This window comes from Barbus barbus, assembly GCF_936440315.1.
Source record: "Barbus barbus genome assembly, chromosome: 46".
NCBI classification, from domain to species: domain Eukaryota; kingdom Metazoa; phylum Chordata; class Actinopteri; order Cypriniformes; family Cyprinidae; genus Barbus; species Barbus barbus.
This window is the reverse complement of record NC_136724.1, coordinates 13,583,389-13,600,897: the sequence shown is the minus strand read 5'-3', so window position 1 is coordinate 13,600,897 and position 17,509 is coordinate 13,583,389. Positions and strand designations below refer to the sequence as shown.

The 17,509-nt window shown below is 36.0% G+C and overlaps 1 protein-coding gene across 1 annotated transcript in view; it reads right to left on the bottom strand.

Moving 5' to 3' along the window:
- Window positions 1–14,796: 14,796 nt before the first annotated feature.
- The window catches only part of LOC306865021 (uncharacterized protein C8orf34 homolog), a gene marked incomplete at both ends in the record, with an annotated part of 85,873 nt that continues 83,160 nt past the window's right edge, over window positions 14,797–17,509 (bottom strand). Inside the window, 2 exons of the mRNA XM_079409349.1 lie at window positions 14,797–14,940; window positions 16,939–17,405. Of these exons, the coding sequence (XP_079265475.1) occupies window positions 14,797–14,940; window positions 16,939–17,405 (611 nt within the window). The remainder of the gene's footprint in view (window positions 14,941–16,938; window positions 17,406–17,509) is intronic.

Genomic DNA, 17,509 nt, shown 5'->3' with positions numbered 1-17,509 from the left:
CATGTCTTTTATGGTTCATTTTCACAGCTTTTATGATTTGTCTGTCATCAACTACTGTTGTTTTCTCAGCCGATCAGGTCGTTGTTGGTTGCTGGGGTCACTGGTGGTTTCCAAACTCTTGATTTCTCCATGCCCTTTGTTTTTGCTATAGCTCTAATTGACTTCCTCTTTTCTTTTAGCATCCAAATTGCTTGCTTTTCTCTCAAAGTCAGCTCCCTCATCTTCATCCTGGTTTGTGTGTGTCATCAACGAATGCAAGATTCAAAATACAGAAGTAATGGATATAACTGATACGACACATTCCCTGCTTTTAATATCTGAAGAATTAATGCAACAGGACACAGCTGATCACTTAGAAAGACCTGTGAGGCAACTGTTCCAATACTTATGCTCACATCAGTTAGAGGGATGAAACTCTAAAAGTGCTGATCTTCTTAGCTGGTAAAACATCTGTGTGTTGAATCACCCAATAATAAAATGTGACATTCTGTAGTTTTGTCTCATATTCATATTTTAATCATATTTGTAAATGTATTGACTCCACAGCCAACAGAGTATTTTTTTTCTTTACTGTTCAAATACTTTTGGAGGGCACTGTATAGATACAGCATACACACACACACACACACACACAAATATTTAATTATAAATTAAAAAAACAATGTGATAGAATTTAGTAAATTGCATTTTAAGCTATAATAGGTTATATAGGACGTAGTGTGAGGACACTTTTTTTCTCCTCTCTTTCCTCATGTCATGCTGTATTTCTTCTTCTCTATTGCATTTCGTTGCCTTGTACCTACATGTGCAATGACAATAAATTGAATCCAATCCAATCCAATAATATAGAAATAGAAATATAACTCAGAACTACAATACAGGAATACATATTTTACATTTTAGATATATTTTACATTAAATTATAGTATATACTGTAGCTTTGTATAGCCTCATGCTAAAATAAAAATTTGCAATATTAAAAACACTAACTAAAAATGTAAATGGAAGAGAGCAGCTTGGTCATACTGCTAAACGTCTCCTTTTGGGTCTTACAGATGCCAGTCATATTGGTCTGGGTTGAACTTTCCCTTTAACAGTCACTTCTCAAATATGTCCTAATCGGGGCTAATCTAAAAGTGTAGCTTGCTAGCCAGAGTTTGTCTTCAGACAGTACACAGCCAAAGAAAACTACTCCAGCTTTCGAAGTATCATTGCCCTTTAAAACTGTCTGTTCATCTGTGGACAGATTGACTGCAAGCGAGCGGACGCCACAGCGAACTGCAACCCAAGGGTGAACGATTTGAGTAAGATGTAGAGGCCTCGATCCCTAGAAGCTGAATAAGACATCTGAACCCATTTCAGAAAGTACGGTTTAATAAAAATCCAGATGTGCACTTTATGTTCAAGGATATCTTTATAAAATGACCATGAAATAGAACTCAAAGGCAGATTTTCATCCAGTTCTGTCAAGGCTTGCAATAGAACGCCAAATTGTGGTAAAGGGAATACAACCTACAGTATGGGTTTCATCTTAAGCATGAAACGCTACTGCCTAGAGGGCTTTTAATGTGTGTGTGCCTGAGAAATGATGATTCCCTCATCAGTCCTCGATATTTTACAGTCAATAGAAACATCACCACATTGACCAAGTGTGCTGCGTTTTGGCATAACGTATCATTTAAAAGCCATACAAATGAGGTAAGAAAAAATAACAAAACAGCTCAATGACATGGAGGGCTGCACAAATAATCCTTAATCTTTCTACTTGAATGAAAAGCACAATCGTTCCCCTGCCTGCTGGATGAAGTGCTGTTGGTTCTTCATTTAAGCAGACACTCACACAGCTGCCTGCCAATACACACGCAACCCCCTATGTGAAGTTACATGCTCCTGCTACACAAGCGACTGCCAGTTCTGGAACTGTGTCTCTCGAACCGAACAGTTCATGTTGGTCTACTGACCACAAACTCTCACACCTGAAATATTTCTTCTGGCCTAACAACTCAGTGAGAATAGGCTGGGATGTCATTGCACTTATTTTGACCTTTGCTTAGCCTGAAATTATTTGTACTTATTGTGACCAATCATGCATATTTCAAATAAGTACATAGCTCATTCAAAAACCTCATGTGATGATTATCGACTTCAAAACACATCATTTGGAAGAGCACATTCATGGGTAAACACTTTCAAGGATGAAATGATTCAGTGGCTCTGTTGAAAGCTACATATTTCTTACTGAAAAGGCCAACGACCTGACCGCAAGTAAATATGTTGAGAGCTACATATCCAATAGTAGATTAGACGTTTGAATGTGCATTAAGCATTCAAATATATTTTTACAATAGCTACTGTATATTGCATGTTGAAGAGACCAACACGTTGTGTTATGGACAATCTGAAGTTTTACAAATTGGAGATTTTCTTATGAATTTGTATAAAAACATAGTTAATATGAACTGTTTCACCCTTAACCTCAGTGGAGCAAGAGCGGATTGTATGAAAAATTGTGTTAGATTGAGATGTTTTTGTCTTAGTTTAACAAGTGAACCACCCTTGGTCAACCCGGAAAAAAAAAAACCTGAGGAAAAAAATCACTGACTCCAATAGGCGAAGCTAGCAGGAACAACATTCTCTTTCAATAACTTGGCAGTAGGATGACATCTAATGACTAATATATTCTGGTAAACAGAGTCCTACCACACTGGGAATGGCTGTGGAGAATAACTGGAATTGACACACACACACACACACACACACACACTACAGTCCATGCTGCAGAAATCAATGAAGTAGTTGAAAAAACAGCTTCAACAATTGTATTAATTCACTTAAACAGCTTCAATAATTGTATTTCACTTAAACAGCTTCAATAATTGTATTAATTCACTTAAACAGCTTCAACAATTGTAATGACTTGTATTGAACAACATTAAATCAAGATCCATCTTTCCATTTTTCATTTCAGCAGTGAATTAGCAGTAAATATTAGCTACTATTGCTCAAAATAGTAGTCACTTTGGAAGATAAAACAAAATACCATGAAAGATACAGTTCATGAGAGGCTAAGTAATTTAGCTCAAACAGCTCTCCTCCTCCAATATAAAGAAATCCTCATTGTTACTGAAACATGACTCACCTTAAGACATTTAGAGCAGGACCTCAAACAATCGTCTTGGCAGGCGTGTTTGGTCAATACTTCCAGTAAATCAGTTAGCCGGAGGGCTAGTACTCCACCATGCTACTTTAGCCAAAAGACCTTCTGTTAAAAGCTTGATAAACTTCCTCCACTTTTCCAAATAATGGCCCAATTAGAGTGGAAAACCTCAGGATTCTTTGATTGTCTGTTCTATCTGCCTTAAGGCAGGTGGATTGCATGCCCCACCTCTGCTACATAAAACATTAATGGTGCTGCTCCTCTCAGTGGATTGTTAGCTTGAAGCTAGTTAAGTGAATGGCAGCCATTTTGAAAGCTCCAATATCAAAGCTATCTGGTTTGCTTGCTACTTTGAACAAATGCAGTCTAATTGCAGAAAGACTTGCAAAATTATTCACAAATAGTGGAGACCAGGGAAAATTGAAACATGCTTAAAAAAGACTAGACTAGACTAATATAAAGCTATTTTCTACCAGAACATAGATAGATAGATAGATAGATAGATAGATAGATAGATAGATAGATAGATAGATAGATAGATAGATAGATAGATAGATAGATAGATAGAATAAAGTACTTTAGTAAAGTTCTCTCTCTCTCTCTCTCTGCCAGAGAGGGAAATGATTTATTTAAAAAAAAAAGTTTACAATTGATTATGTTCCTAAAAATTTGTTTAAAAAAAATGTTGTCTTTGATGAGGTTATGGGCAATATTAGCTATGGAATAATAGCTGGAGACTGTTCTTGACCACATTTTTGTCTTTATGTAAATATTTTAATGGTATTGTTATTGTTGGCACACATGTATGTTGCTTATACCAAAAGATGCCAGGTCGATTTGTTGCTGTCTGAGAGTTATGAGGGTAAATGTGAAAAATGTTACCCCGGCCTCTTCCCTCAGTGATTTTGTTGACTTTAGATCAGAGCCCTAAATTGACAGCACATGTGTAGCTAAAGCCTGTGTCCCTACCTGTTCTGCTGGTTGTTTTTGAGGTTTGTCCCAAGGAAATACCATCAGAGCAGATCCTGCCACATAATGCTTCACTCATGCCTCTCTTTGGTCTGACGTTCTGGGAATAAGGAACAAAGTAATTGTTTTCATTTATTGAAAGGTCAGATGAAACCTGTTCTTTGAGGTCTTTGGATCTCTGAGAGGTAACATGGACACAAATCAAGCATTGAAAATTAAAAACGAGAACTCATAAAAAACCCCCCAAAAAACAGACTGACATCCTATTTTGACTATGTGCAGCTGAATAATTTGTTTTGTATGGGGACGGATAACAGCAAAGACTTTCAAGCAATACTTTCTTCAGAAGGAACAGCTGCATCTCCAAAAAGATGCCATTCAAACGCAGACGCTGGATGACTTCCTAATGAACAGAAGTTCCACAGTTATGAGAGCTCCTTGGCCTGGCTTTAAAAACAGTTTAACTGCATTTACACACACAATGGAAACAGAAGGAAAAGAAGCTGTCCTGCATACTGCTTCAAAGCATACTTGTACCGACCATAGATTTATTTGTGCTTTATGTCGGGATTAATTTGACTTAGTTCGATCGTAAATAAAAGGAGTGAAGGCTAGTCAGCTGACCACTGGTGATGGCCCAAAACCTTCAGGAGAGGGAGAGATGGGAAAAAGAGTGAAACTACATAATGTTCTTGGGTGGCCTGGAGACTTTGACAGTATATTTTTTCATGGGAAATTCTGCAGTAATCCAACGATGGTAGAACGATTATATATAATTTTTATTTAAATATTAATTATTATTTATACTATTTATTGTTATTATTATTATATTCTTTTTTTATTAAAAAAAATTAAAACCTTTTTAGACCTGGATATGTCAGTTTAATGCAACACTAATGCAAAAAAACAACAAAAAAAACATGTTTTTAACATTTAAAATGTAATTACAAATAATAATAATAATAATGTTAAAAAATTCTACATTTAATTATTAAATAAAATATGATGTGTATTAAATTTATTTTTTAACAGAGATAGAGACACGTGTCCAATAGTAAAAGTATGCAAAAAAAAACAAATTCCAATACAATTAATAAAATGGTTTAAAAACAATAAAAAATTAAACATAAATAGAAATCAAAAGTTAATGCAAATTATTATATAAATATAGTACACAGACAGACAAACAGACAAACAGATAGATAGATAGATAGATAGATAGATAGATAGATAGATAGATAGATAGATAGATAGATAGATAGATAGATAGATAGATAGATAGATAGATAGATAGATAGATAGATAGATAGATAGATAGATAGATAGAAGCACACAATTCCCTAGAATATCATTATATGATGATATATCATTAAGATTTTTATTCTTGGAAATTACTAAAGTAGTCAAACCTGTTCATTCGAAGGGGGTGTGCCAATACTTTTGTCCATATAGTGTAGATAGATAGATAGACAGACAGACAGACAAAATATCATGACATTAAGGCATGCATGAGAGAGTCTCTTGTGGCACACATGCTCCCATTTACTAGTTCAAAACTGCTCTCAATACCCTTCTTTTTTCACTCTTTTTTAATGGCAAGTTTGAATCATGTTTCTGTTCAAGCACTTCCCATCTTCTTGACTCCCATTGCGGGGATATATCGGAATGGGATGGCAGACATGTTAATGAAGTCTTTAATTTTACACAGGAAACTGATGGAGATTTGTTCATAGTGCTTTTACTGGAATTACTCATTTTGTAGCACTAGACCGAGACAAACTCCTTTGACTAACCACATCCTGTTTGAGAGTGGAGTGTGAAAAAGGGTTTGAGGTTTGGCCGGGGCTAAAGACCCCAGGAATGAGATGTTTGATCTGGGTGTGGCTGCTTTGACTATATCTTATAGTCCATGAAGAAATTTAAATCCAGTGTTGACATTTACATAATCCTTTGAGCCACCAGCATATCATTTCCTGACCCTCATATGTCACCCAAAATATACAGTATAGAATCTGCATGCAACATTTTATTGTACATTTCTGGTGGATGGCAGGTCTGAATCATATTTACAGCTGAGGCAACTGTTTGCAAGTCTCCACGGTACATTGTAGAATAATACTGATTTGTTTTATTTACATACTATTTCAAGTTAATGCATCTGCATGCTATGGAAACCTGTTTCCACTAAATAAAAAAAGGTAATTACAATTTTTTGTTTCAGTTATTTTTTCTAGCAGTTCTGTGTTTATGTCTCACAATTCAGACTTCTTTCTTATAAAAAAAAAGAAAAGAAAAAAAAGTTGAAATTGTGACAGCAAATCATCTGCAAGTTATTGGAAATTAAAATATATAGTATATAGAAAGACAGACAGATAGACAGACAGACAGACAGACAGATAGACAGACAGATAGATAGACAGACAGACAGACAGACAGACAGACAGACAGACAGACAGACAGACAGACAGACAGATAGATAGATAGATAGATAGATAGATAGATAGATAGATAGATAGATAGATAGATAGATAGATAGATAGATACATAGATAAATAGAACTTGCATCACAAAATAAACAAATAAAAAAGCAATTGCAGCTTTTTAATCTCAAAATTGAGTTTATCTGACATTTCTTCTCAGAAATGCAAGTTTAAATGCAGTTCTGCATTTATATATGTGACCCTGGACCAGTCTTAAGTGTCAATTGTTTTTAAATTGAGCTGAATAAATAAGCTTTCCATTGATGTATGGTTTGTTAGGATAGGACAATATTTGGCCAAGATACAACTATTTGAAAATCTGGAATCTGAGGGTGCAAAAAAATCTCAAAGATCGTCACCTTTAAAGTTGTCCAAATGAAGTTCTTAGCTATGCATATTACTAATAAAAAATGTTTTGAAAAAGTTTTGATATATTTACGGTAGGAAATTCACTGAATATCTTCATGGAACATGATCTTTACTTAATATCCTAATGATTTTTGGCATAAAAGAAAATGGATAATTTTGACCCATACACTGTATTTTTGGCTATTGCTACAAATATACCTCAGCGACTTAAGACTGGTTTTGTGGTCCAGGGTCATATATATCACAATTGTCGCTCAGAATATAAACTCAGAATTGTGAGGGGAAAAAAAAATTGTGAGAAAAAATAAAAGTTATGTATATATTTTTATTCTATGGTGAAAACAAGCTTCCATAGAAAACATATTTTTTATTCCAATATATTTTACCATGTGAGTCATGTATGAATATTTAATGTTGGTACTGTTTGACCGTTTGCTGGATTATTTACATTATTGTTGATTTTGTTGTCTCATTGCTGGCTTGTGATGTCAGGATGAGTTTTCAAACGATCCATTTGTTGATTGTTACTTCTTGTGTTTCATAAGTCTAAAAGGTCTGTGTGTAGTGATTCCAAGTCATACGCAGGTTTTTTGTGATGTTATAGGTACTTTAAGATAACAAGATGTTTCGATTTAAACATTTAAGAAATTCAGCTCAAAAGCAGCCATTCAAACTATAACTTTTATTTTGAATTGTACAAACACCTAACTCAGTACAGTGTCTGGAAGGCATGCCCATCACCAACACCAACTTGAAACACTTGAAGCATGAACCACAAAATGAGGGCTGGCGATTTCTCAGTAGCCTCAGCTTTGAAAACAACATTTGTCATGCTGATGGGGAAAATGTGAAGTGTAATCAACCATAAGTGGGAAAAGATTTCCAGAGATTACAGAAATTGTCAAACAAGTGCAGTTGTTTTGAAATATGTCACCATCGAGTCACATCTCAAACACAGTTGCGTCTGGGTTAAAATCCAGTGAGATTTGAAGGAGATCTGGGTCTTTTCCACTGAAATTTATTGCCAGAAACAAAACAGATGGAGTCTGCCATATCTCACTGTGTAGTAGCGTAACTGCTGCTTAGTGAAATTGCTTAAGTCTATTTCAGAATTCATCAGACAGAAAGACTAGAAGACGAATAGAAGATGTTCCATTCATTGTCTGAGTCATCCTGACAGACCTGATACATTTTGCTCGACATTACATTATCCATGTCTGTTACACAAGTTGCGACATAAATAAATACATGAAATAATGACCTGAGTTGAGTTTTTTATAATCTGACCTGTATATTATTTAAAGCTCCAATAAGTAAAAAATAATCTATTACAACATACCAAACATTAAACCTTGCAACATCATGAACACTGCAGTAAGACGCAAAATGTAACCTGTTGGATTTAGGTGTGATATATATTGTAATGGACAACCTCAAATATACAGTGCAGCAGTCATGTTTTCAAAGTAAAAAAGGTGAGAAATTTCTATTAAATATAACTTAGAAAAGTTTAAAGACAAACCTGAGCTATGAGGTATTAAATCGATGTCACATGCCTTTGTTGAATCCATCAGTCCACAATAGTATTTTAGATATTAATGTTGAACTGTGGAATTTCTAATGAAAAAACACCTATGATTACATTACCCATGATTCTGCATAGAAGTCACCAAACAGACTTGAAACAAGCAAATTTCAGCAAAGAAACACACCCACTCTCCTAAAGCATTTGAGTTCTACACGCTTTCTTAAATATTTCTATATACAGCAGAGATTAAAATTCGAGAACAACCTATCATTTCCTAAATTTCAAGGTCACTGCTTTACCATTTTTTAAGTTATCCTAACAGGATTTTTAAGGATATTATAAATTAATTGTATTCTGAAGCACAGTATAAAAAACTTAAATGAGATATAAAAAAAAAAAATTATTAAAATTACGGAACACTTACACTTATACCTCCAAGTTGTTGATGTAAATCTGGCACCTCGTGATAATTTCCTTAATTATATGACATACCCTATTTAACTGGCAGCATTCCTTTTGATTGCAAGATGGCGGGTCGCTCAAAGGTGACTGAAACCCTGTGACAGGAGATTGTACAGATGAAGACCAAAGGGATGACCCTTTCAGCCACTGCATGAGAAGTTGGTCTTCCAAATCTGTGATTTCTCAAATATTGCAGGTTTACAATGACACTAATTCATTCAAGTCCCCCAAAACGGCTAGTTGTCCACATAAGACAAATGCACAAGAAGACAGGATAATTCAGAGCATCGGTTCATCACTGCAGCTGGAATTACTCACCAGTTCAGCAAAGAACAAGGTAAGGATCTGTCTCAGCATGTTTAAGAGAATTCGGAATGAAAACGCACTCTGCTGTGCGTCTCTCATCAGCAGAAAGAATAAAAAGACCAAGCTCACCTTTGCTGAGGAGCATGTTGTGTGGACAGAGGAGAACTGGTCCAAAATTCACTTTAGTGATGAGAGCAAGTTTAATTTACTTGAGTCCAATGGGAAACTATTGGTTCGGTGTCAAACTGGGGAAGACTGAACCCAAAGTGTGTAAAGAAGTTAGTGAAAAGAGGAAGAGGAAGTGTCATTTTGAGTGATGAAGATTAACAATATTTCGGTAAAATCAAGTATTTATAGATTGTACTGTAATTTTGATCTCCACTGTATATTCAAAGAAATCAAAAGTTTTATATTCATCTGGTGTTTTTCATTTGATTATGTCATCCTCAGTGCTTTATGGGACTGTAGTTCTTTCCCTTACTAAAGCCGTTAAAGTACACAATCTTATTCTTTTGTCTTTTCATCCGATTTTCAAATACATTTTGTTTTAACTCCAAGTTTGTGATGTTGTGATTCAAGTCATATACTCTTTTGAAAAATCCACATAGGAAAATGAATAAGAATTTTTTTTCTGGAACAGTGATGCAAAAAATGGTAAACGGGCACTGTTAGGAAAATACCATATTACATGGCTCTCTGGAAGACTTGATTCTGGTTAGCCAAATAGCGATAAACATGAAAACCTTTACAAATGCAGAAAAATTTAATTTTATACAAATCTCTTTTATTTGGCATTATACAAGGATATAACAGGCTACATATATTTCTGTGGGTATAAAAGTCAAATTAAGTTCCATAGAAATGTGTCGTCTCCAGGTGTAGACACATAATGATGTTGGGATGAGAGAGTGTCATGCTGAGGTCAGCAGGGGCAGTGCTGTGCATGTCCAACATTATACATACATTTCTAACATTCTCTGCAAATGTCATAAAATGTCCACTTTTGTTGATTGTTATTGAAAAGAATGATCAAAAATTTATCAACCATTGATTTGGCACATTATGTGATAAATTGTGTTTATTAATGCAAGGCAGCAATAAATAATCTCATGAACAGACAACTAAGCATGCTGACAGACATAAAAGTTCAAGTGCAGGCTTATCTTTTTATGATAAACACAATACATTCTAGAACTTCAAATTGTAACATATTTTCATTTCTAAGAAATATTGGCCTCTGTGGAAAAAAGTACACAATCTTTCTTCTGGTCAAAATTAAAAAAATAAGAGTCTCTTGCTTTGACTCACAATATTCAAATGCCCCTTTAAATTGCATAAATGTTTGATTGGCTCTGTTTTTGGCGTACACACCGTTACAAGCCTGTAGAAAGCAAAGACAAAAACATCAGTTGCCTGGAGACAGATGTCAGCTCCATATGACCACTAATAATCATAACAACCTCAGTAATTACCATAAAAACAGCCTTTAATATTTGAACATGTCAAAGATAAATGTGAGAATGGAAAAATGAGCTGATCCATGTCATGCTGCACATTCACAGGCGTGTGTACGGATGAGGTCAGAGAAATCGGCACCCAGCTTTTGGTTGGTTAGCCCAGTTCCACCACAAAGCTTAACTGGCTGCATGTGACTATACAGGCTTGTCTGCCCTCTTCAACTGTAAAACCTCGGCTGGGCACGAGGAGTCAAACCACAGAGGAGACACTTTCGTCATTACCGTGACTCTCAGCTGCCACATGCTCGAGTGGCACCCAGCTAAGTCAACAGAACGAACATCGGACGGCCTCTTTCCAAAACACTGGGACCTCATGTAGTGTCAGACTGCTATAAAAGTGATCTCACAGTACATTGTGGGTGCTATATATTTATGTCAGTCAATGAGGCCTGAGTCACTTTAATTTTGATGATCTTAATGTGAAGCAATGCTAAACTCTATCAAAAAACCATCATCATCATTTTAACTGAATGTCTCTAATTTTTATTTTGGTTTGGGGAAGTCGTGGCCTAATGGTTAGAGAGTCGGACTCGTAATCCAAAGGTTGCGGGTTCGAGTCTCGGGCCGGCAGGGATTGTTGGTGGGGGGAGTGAATGTTCAGCGCTCTCTCCACCCTCAATAACACGAATGAGGTGCCCTTGAGCAAGGCACCGAACCCCAAACTGCTCCCCGGGCACCGCAGCATAAATGGCTTCCCACTGCTCCGGGTGTGTGTTCACGGTGTGTGTGTGTGTTCACTGCTGTGTGTGTGCACGATGGATGGGTTAAATGCAGAGCACGAATTCCGAGTATGGGTCACCATACTTGGCAGTATGTCACTTCACTTCATCACTTCACTTCATGAGAATTCATACGGCAAGACTACGACTTAAATCTTCTTTCAGACTTTTTTTAGAGGGTAAGATTCATAAGATTCATTCACAGGCAATTAGTTGGCCGTCTGTGAGCATGATGGACTGATGTGTTGGAATGTTTACCTGAGAACACCGATCTCTTGCTGGCATCTCTCACTCCACTTGGATTACCTAAAAATTGCCAAAATACAGAAGAGAAACTTGTAAATGGTCCCATGCTGAGAATTTTCAAACATATAATTCAATATAATACAATGAGACACCTAAAACCGAAACCTAAAAACCACATTGAAAATCAGCAAAAAGTTTGAGGCAGGCAAGATTTTGCAAGAAGTCTTTTATGCTTAACAAAGCTGCATTTATTTAATTAAACACAGTAAAAACTGTAACACTGTGAAATATTATTACAAATGAAAATCAGCTGTTATGTATTATAATATATTTTGAAAAACTATTTATTCCTGTGAAGGATATTACAGAATTATTCTGTCTTCAGTGTCATATGATCCTTCAGAAATCATTCTGATATGCAGATTTGGTGCTTAAGAAAGATTTATTATTAATGATAATACTGAAAACAGTTAATATTTTTGTGGAAACAGTAACAAAACTTTGATTAATAGAAATATCATAAGAACAGCATTTATTTGAAGTAGACATCTTTTGTAACAATGTAAAAGTCACTTTTAAAAATTGTAATGTGTCCTTGCTGAATAAAAGTATTTATTCTTATAAATAAATAAATACACAAGCAAACACACAAGCTTACTGGGCCCAAACTTTTAAACAGCAGGGTAAGCTAAAACTAAATTTTCAAATTAGGTTTACAGTCATTTTGTGTTGATTTTGGCATATTCAGAACCGATTTAAACATGGTATAAAACTTACAATAAGAGCTATGCTTATTTGTACTGGCAGCTGAAAACATACCAAATATACAATAAATGAATACACTAATAGCGGAGGTTGTGGATAACGGGTCTTCCAGTTCTGTGGATTTCTACATGGAGATTCTGTGCGGTCCTGCCGATCAGTCATAGTAAAATATACAAACATTTTTATTCTAACATCAAACTACTAAAATATTACATTTGAGAAATCAAACTTCCCTACAGATCATAAGCCAGAGTTATCAGTTCACGTTAGGAAAGGGAGTCGTTATATTAAAGGCATGAAATTCAAAATGAATGGAGCAGTGGTTACCCCATTGTGGGCGTTTCTGCAATAACAGGAAATTGTTATGGAACTTGTTCTTTGCCACGCACTTGATGTCTATTCAGAAACCTGTGTTGGCACAGGCTAAACTCCAACAGACAGCGTCAACATTAACTGTGGCAGCCAATCAGCAAATGTTCAGAATGCCAAATGGCATTTTGTCACGTCCTGCGGCTGGCAGTGCCAGGCGTTCTCACTAACAGACTGTGCCTCATGTTCCTTTAAATAACTGGGCTGGCATGACAGTTCCAGCAAGCACGCCTGTAGAGGCTGTTAGCACAATATACTTATTTTATGCAAGATATGTTTTTGGCAAAATGGAGCCTGTCATGTGTAGTTACATTTCATTTGATAGCAGGGCTTGGATTGTTTGTATAATATTTTGCTTGTCTAGAAATCTTTGGACGTTTCTTTGGCAGTGCGATTGTGTGCTCCAAACATGTCGAAATCATTTGTTTACCAAAGAAATATTATACCAGATCTATAGCAAATATTTGCCTAAAAGTGCTTCTGAGTTTCAGTCGAAAAAGATACAGAATCCACAGTAAGATTTTCTCAGAACTTAGCATTTTGTTTTGCATCTGGCATTTTGTTATTATGAAAAAGCAAATTGTCATCACAGACAATTGTCTTCATTCTGATAAAAATCACAATCACTCTTACTTAATCCATGAACTCAAAGACACTCTCTCAGGGCTTGAGTTTTGATATGCAACAATATTGAGGTCATTAACAGACTAATGGCTCATGAGGGACATGGAGATTCTGGCCATGTCACGTTCAAAGAGTGAAAAATGAGGCCAGAGGTATTTATTAGCAATGACGGACCGTGATTTGGACAAATAATAATCCTCTAATGACTCCAAGCATGCTTAAATCTTTCAGACATGCACTGGAGATCTAAGATATGTTCATGAGACCATACCAACATAATTAAAGTGTCCGATGTTTTTCAACCTCAAAGCCACACATGCTGCAGTCTTGCGTATGTGGAGACTAAGGGAAGCTGTAAAAGTGCTGCTTGGAACCGGCTCCCTCAACCTGACTCATTTATTTCCAAGGGACAAGAGCTCAGATATCATCATTAATAGGCCTCTACAGAATTTAAACCATAATGCCACTGTAGAGAGATATTCACTATATTCATAAGAATTACCATTTGATTCAATCTGTGTATCATTTGTAAAGATCTTTTAAACAGACAAATATAGTAATACGATAACTCCAAAGTAAATTTTTTTATGTTGAAAATGAAACTGTACATTTAAGGCCCATTCTCACCAATAATGATCACACCAACACATGATAACATTCTGTTTATTATAAATGCGTGCAGTTTTGTTATCTGCCGCTTTAAATGTTCAAGCTCTTTAAACTGGATTCTGATTGGCTGTTAATGTTTTTATCATTCATCAGCTGGAAAAAAATGTTTTGAAAAGGGATTCTATCAATTTAATTCTTCTGTGTCGCTATTGTTATAGTTGTGGTGTGAACATTCCTATTCTCAGAATTAAAACAAATTTTAAAACTGTAACAATAATCGTTCTAACTCTAAAAGAAGAGTGAAGTCTGAGCCACAACTACAATGATAATGACTCAACTTCATTGGCAGCCAATCAGAATCCACTTGAGCTTTTAAGTAGATGACAAAATTGCTGCATGTGCTTATAATAAGCATAAAATTATTGTGTGCTAATGTGGACGTTAATACAGATTTCATTATAGTTAGAGTTATAAAGCCTTTATGCAAATTAAGTAATCACATAAACGCCCACAAAAGCCAGATTTAAATAGAAAGGAGGTGTGTCTGCACTGTAAAGAATGACAGTTGCTTTTTGCTGCATTTATAGATTGTTTAAACTGGATTGTGGGTGGTTTTTGCACCAAAATGCGTTTTGCACCAAAGTGGTTTAGTGAATTTGCCCCTCAAATCTTGATGTCATGATCTGTCAGTGTACGGGACGGGGTCTGAGATGTAATACTCACACTTGTCCTGCTCAGGTGGTTCCAGACAGTCACTCTCCGTCTCACTGGGGATGCGCCAGGGCTTCCTGACCGCCTGCAACTGCTTATAAAACTCATCCTAGTAACACATATGATTGGAACAGAGAAATACATCATAACAATGACAACTCGGTTTGATACTTTGTTATAAAATGTAATTAAATTCATTCATTTTTTTGGCCTGAATTTAATTGTCCAAAAGTGTCCAAATGCTTTCAGAGCCTTGTTAAAGCCTAAGCCTAAGCTTGCTTGTATCACTACGTAGCCAGACTGGTCTTTTGGCTGGTTTTAAAGTGTCGTGGGTACTGGCCACCTAGCTTGACTCCAGCTTGAACCAGCTAAAACCAACTTAAGATGGTTTAAACAGCAGGTTTGTAAGAGTACACTAGCATATACCGTATACATATAGCCTTACAGCTAACACACTATCAACTAAATACCACAAAACTCCAATTTTGAGTCCTTAAAGGACATAATTTACTTCCATATTCAGGTAGTGTAATGATGAATTAGTGACAACTCTGCAGAAAGGTGGCGATTTGAAAAGCAACAAAATCCCCTGTGAACTGGAAACCCAAGATGTAGAGGGCCGGTGAATGTGCATGTCAGGCCCATTCGTTCTACAGATGTTTTTATTTTCTTTTGAAATAAGTACACCTCTGGGTCGAATCCTCTAAGCCAACCTCTAATAAATAAATTGCCCCCTGTTCGCTTCTAAAGACTTTTATGTGTTCTTATTTTTCAGCGTTAAAGGTATCGCTGGTACAGGCCAGACAGGAAGCGTTCATACATCTACGCCGCATTTCAGTGCTAAATATGAAAACAGAAGAGAAGGACAAATCATCTGATCTCTTCCTGTAGATCTCATTCTGAACCGAATGAGATGTAAAGGTGCATATTTCTTTTTCATATTCAAGAGCTGAAGTACTATAACAGCTGTGGGTGCAATCAGAACATGATCAATGCATTTATGTTTTCATAATCGCATCAGTCATAAGAATATAAACTAACTATGATTCCTGTTTGTGGCTATAAAATACCTCAAAAGGAGCTTTGGATTTATTAACAAACCCTAATACCAAAAAATAAAAGAGAAAGAGAGCGGAAACCCAGAAATACCAGACTCCTTTCTTTTTTATACCAAGGGTGTAAATCTGTTCTTTAGTTTTCTGTGGATCCTTTTATATTATATTGCTTAATCTCAATAGAGCATGAGATGAATAGGCCATAGCCACACATGGACAATAGAACATTAGACAGCTTTTACAAACTAACCAGTACAATAACAGTGAGCGTGTGTGATTCTAAACCCATTGACCTTGAGGTTTACAGGGTTATTAAATGTGAGCTTTATTTTTTTCTCAAGGCATGCATAAAATGGGACCTTAGTTTCCAAGCAGTAGGAGGCTAGTTAGATTAAAGGGCTTTTATGACCAATTTTGAGTGGTTCAAATATTGTATTGCATATTTCTGTGTGTGTGTGTGTGTGTGTGTGTGTGTGTTTAATGTAATTGTTCAGCCGTCCAAAATTATTTCTGAGATTGACAAATATTTCCATTTAGACTTAGTGAGAACAGTTTTATATATTTAATATATTTTTAATAACATAAAATATATATGTATAAATAAAAAAGTTTGATGTTAAATATATAATGCATCATTTTACTGTGATTCTTAATAAAGAAATTCATTCTTTTATTCAGCAAGGATGCATTAATTGATAAAAAGGCAGTAAATGGCAGTAAAGATATTCATAATGTTGCTAACAATTCTAATTTAGATAAACAGTTCTTCAAAGATAATTTTTTTTTTTTAAATAGGCACTGTATCATGGTTTCCACACTTAAGCAGCACAATCATTGTCAATACTGATAATAGAAACTGAAATAAAAAAAACATAATTTTATAATATTATTTATATACACATTTTATATATAATATTAAAATGTTATTTTAAATTGTAATAACATTTTACAATATGACTTTTTACAGTTTTTTTATCAAACATAATTAAAAAAATATTATATATAATAATGTTGATGTAATTATATGTGTATGTGGGTGTGTTAATGTGTACCTCTGTCAATGTGCTCCACAGTCCTCCGTATAAATCTGTCGTGCTCAGGCCTGGGGGTGTGAGGATCGGTCTGGTTATCTGTCCCGTCGGCGTGACTGGTCTGCTTCTAGAGCGCCCGTATACTCGTTCTTTGTTCCCGTGGCTTCCGGCAGTCAACGAGTGCATCATGAGACTATTGGGTGTCAAAGGTCTGCTGGGCGTCCGTGCTCCACTAGGGGTCTGGGCACGGCTGCTGGGGTTGCTGGGAGATGTCCGGCCCATGACTAGGCTTGTGGGTTTGGTGTTGTGAAGTGGCAGGCCTGTGGTCTTTGTGGAAAGGCTGCTGGGAGACTGTGGTCTGGACGTCTGTCCGAGCACAGGCAGAGCGGTGTGGAAGAGGGGGGTTAAAAGCAAACTCCTATGAGGGCTGTTTGGACTTCGGTTCAGCTTCCCTTGCTCTGCCAACTTGGCCAAGTCCTTCTCCACCTCTGAAGAAATCAAGACAATAAAAGCAAAGAATCACCATCTAGGGGACAATAACAGTTATGGCTTGTAAACATTTCGGTCATAGGTTATGTGGGACATGACCAGT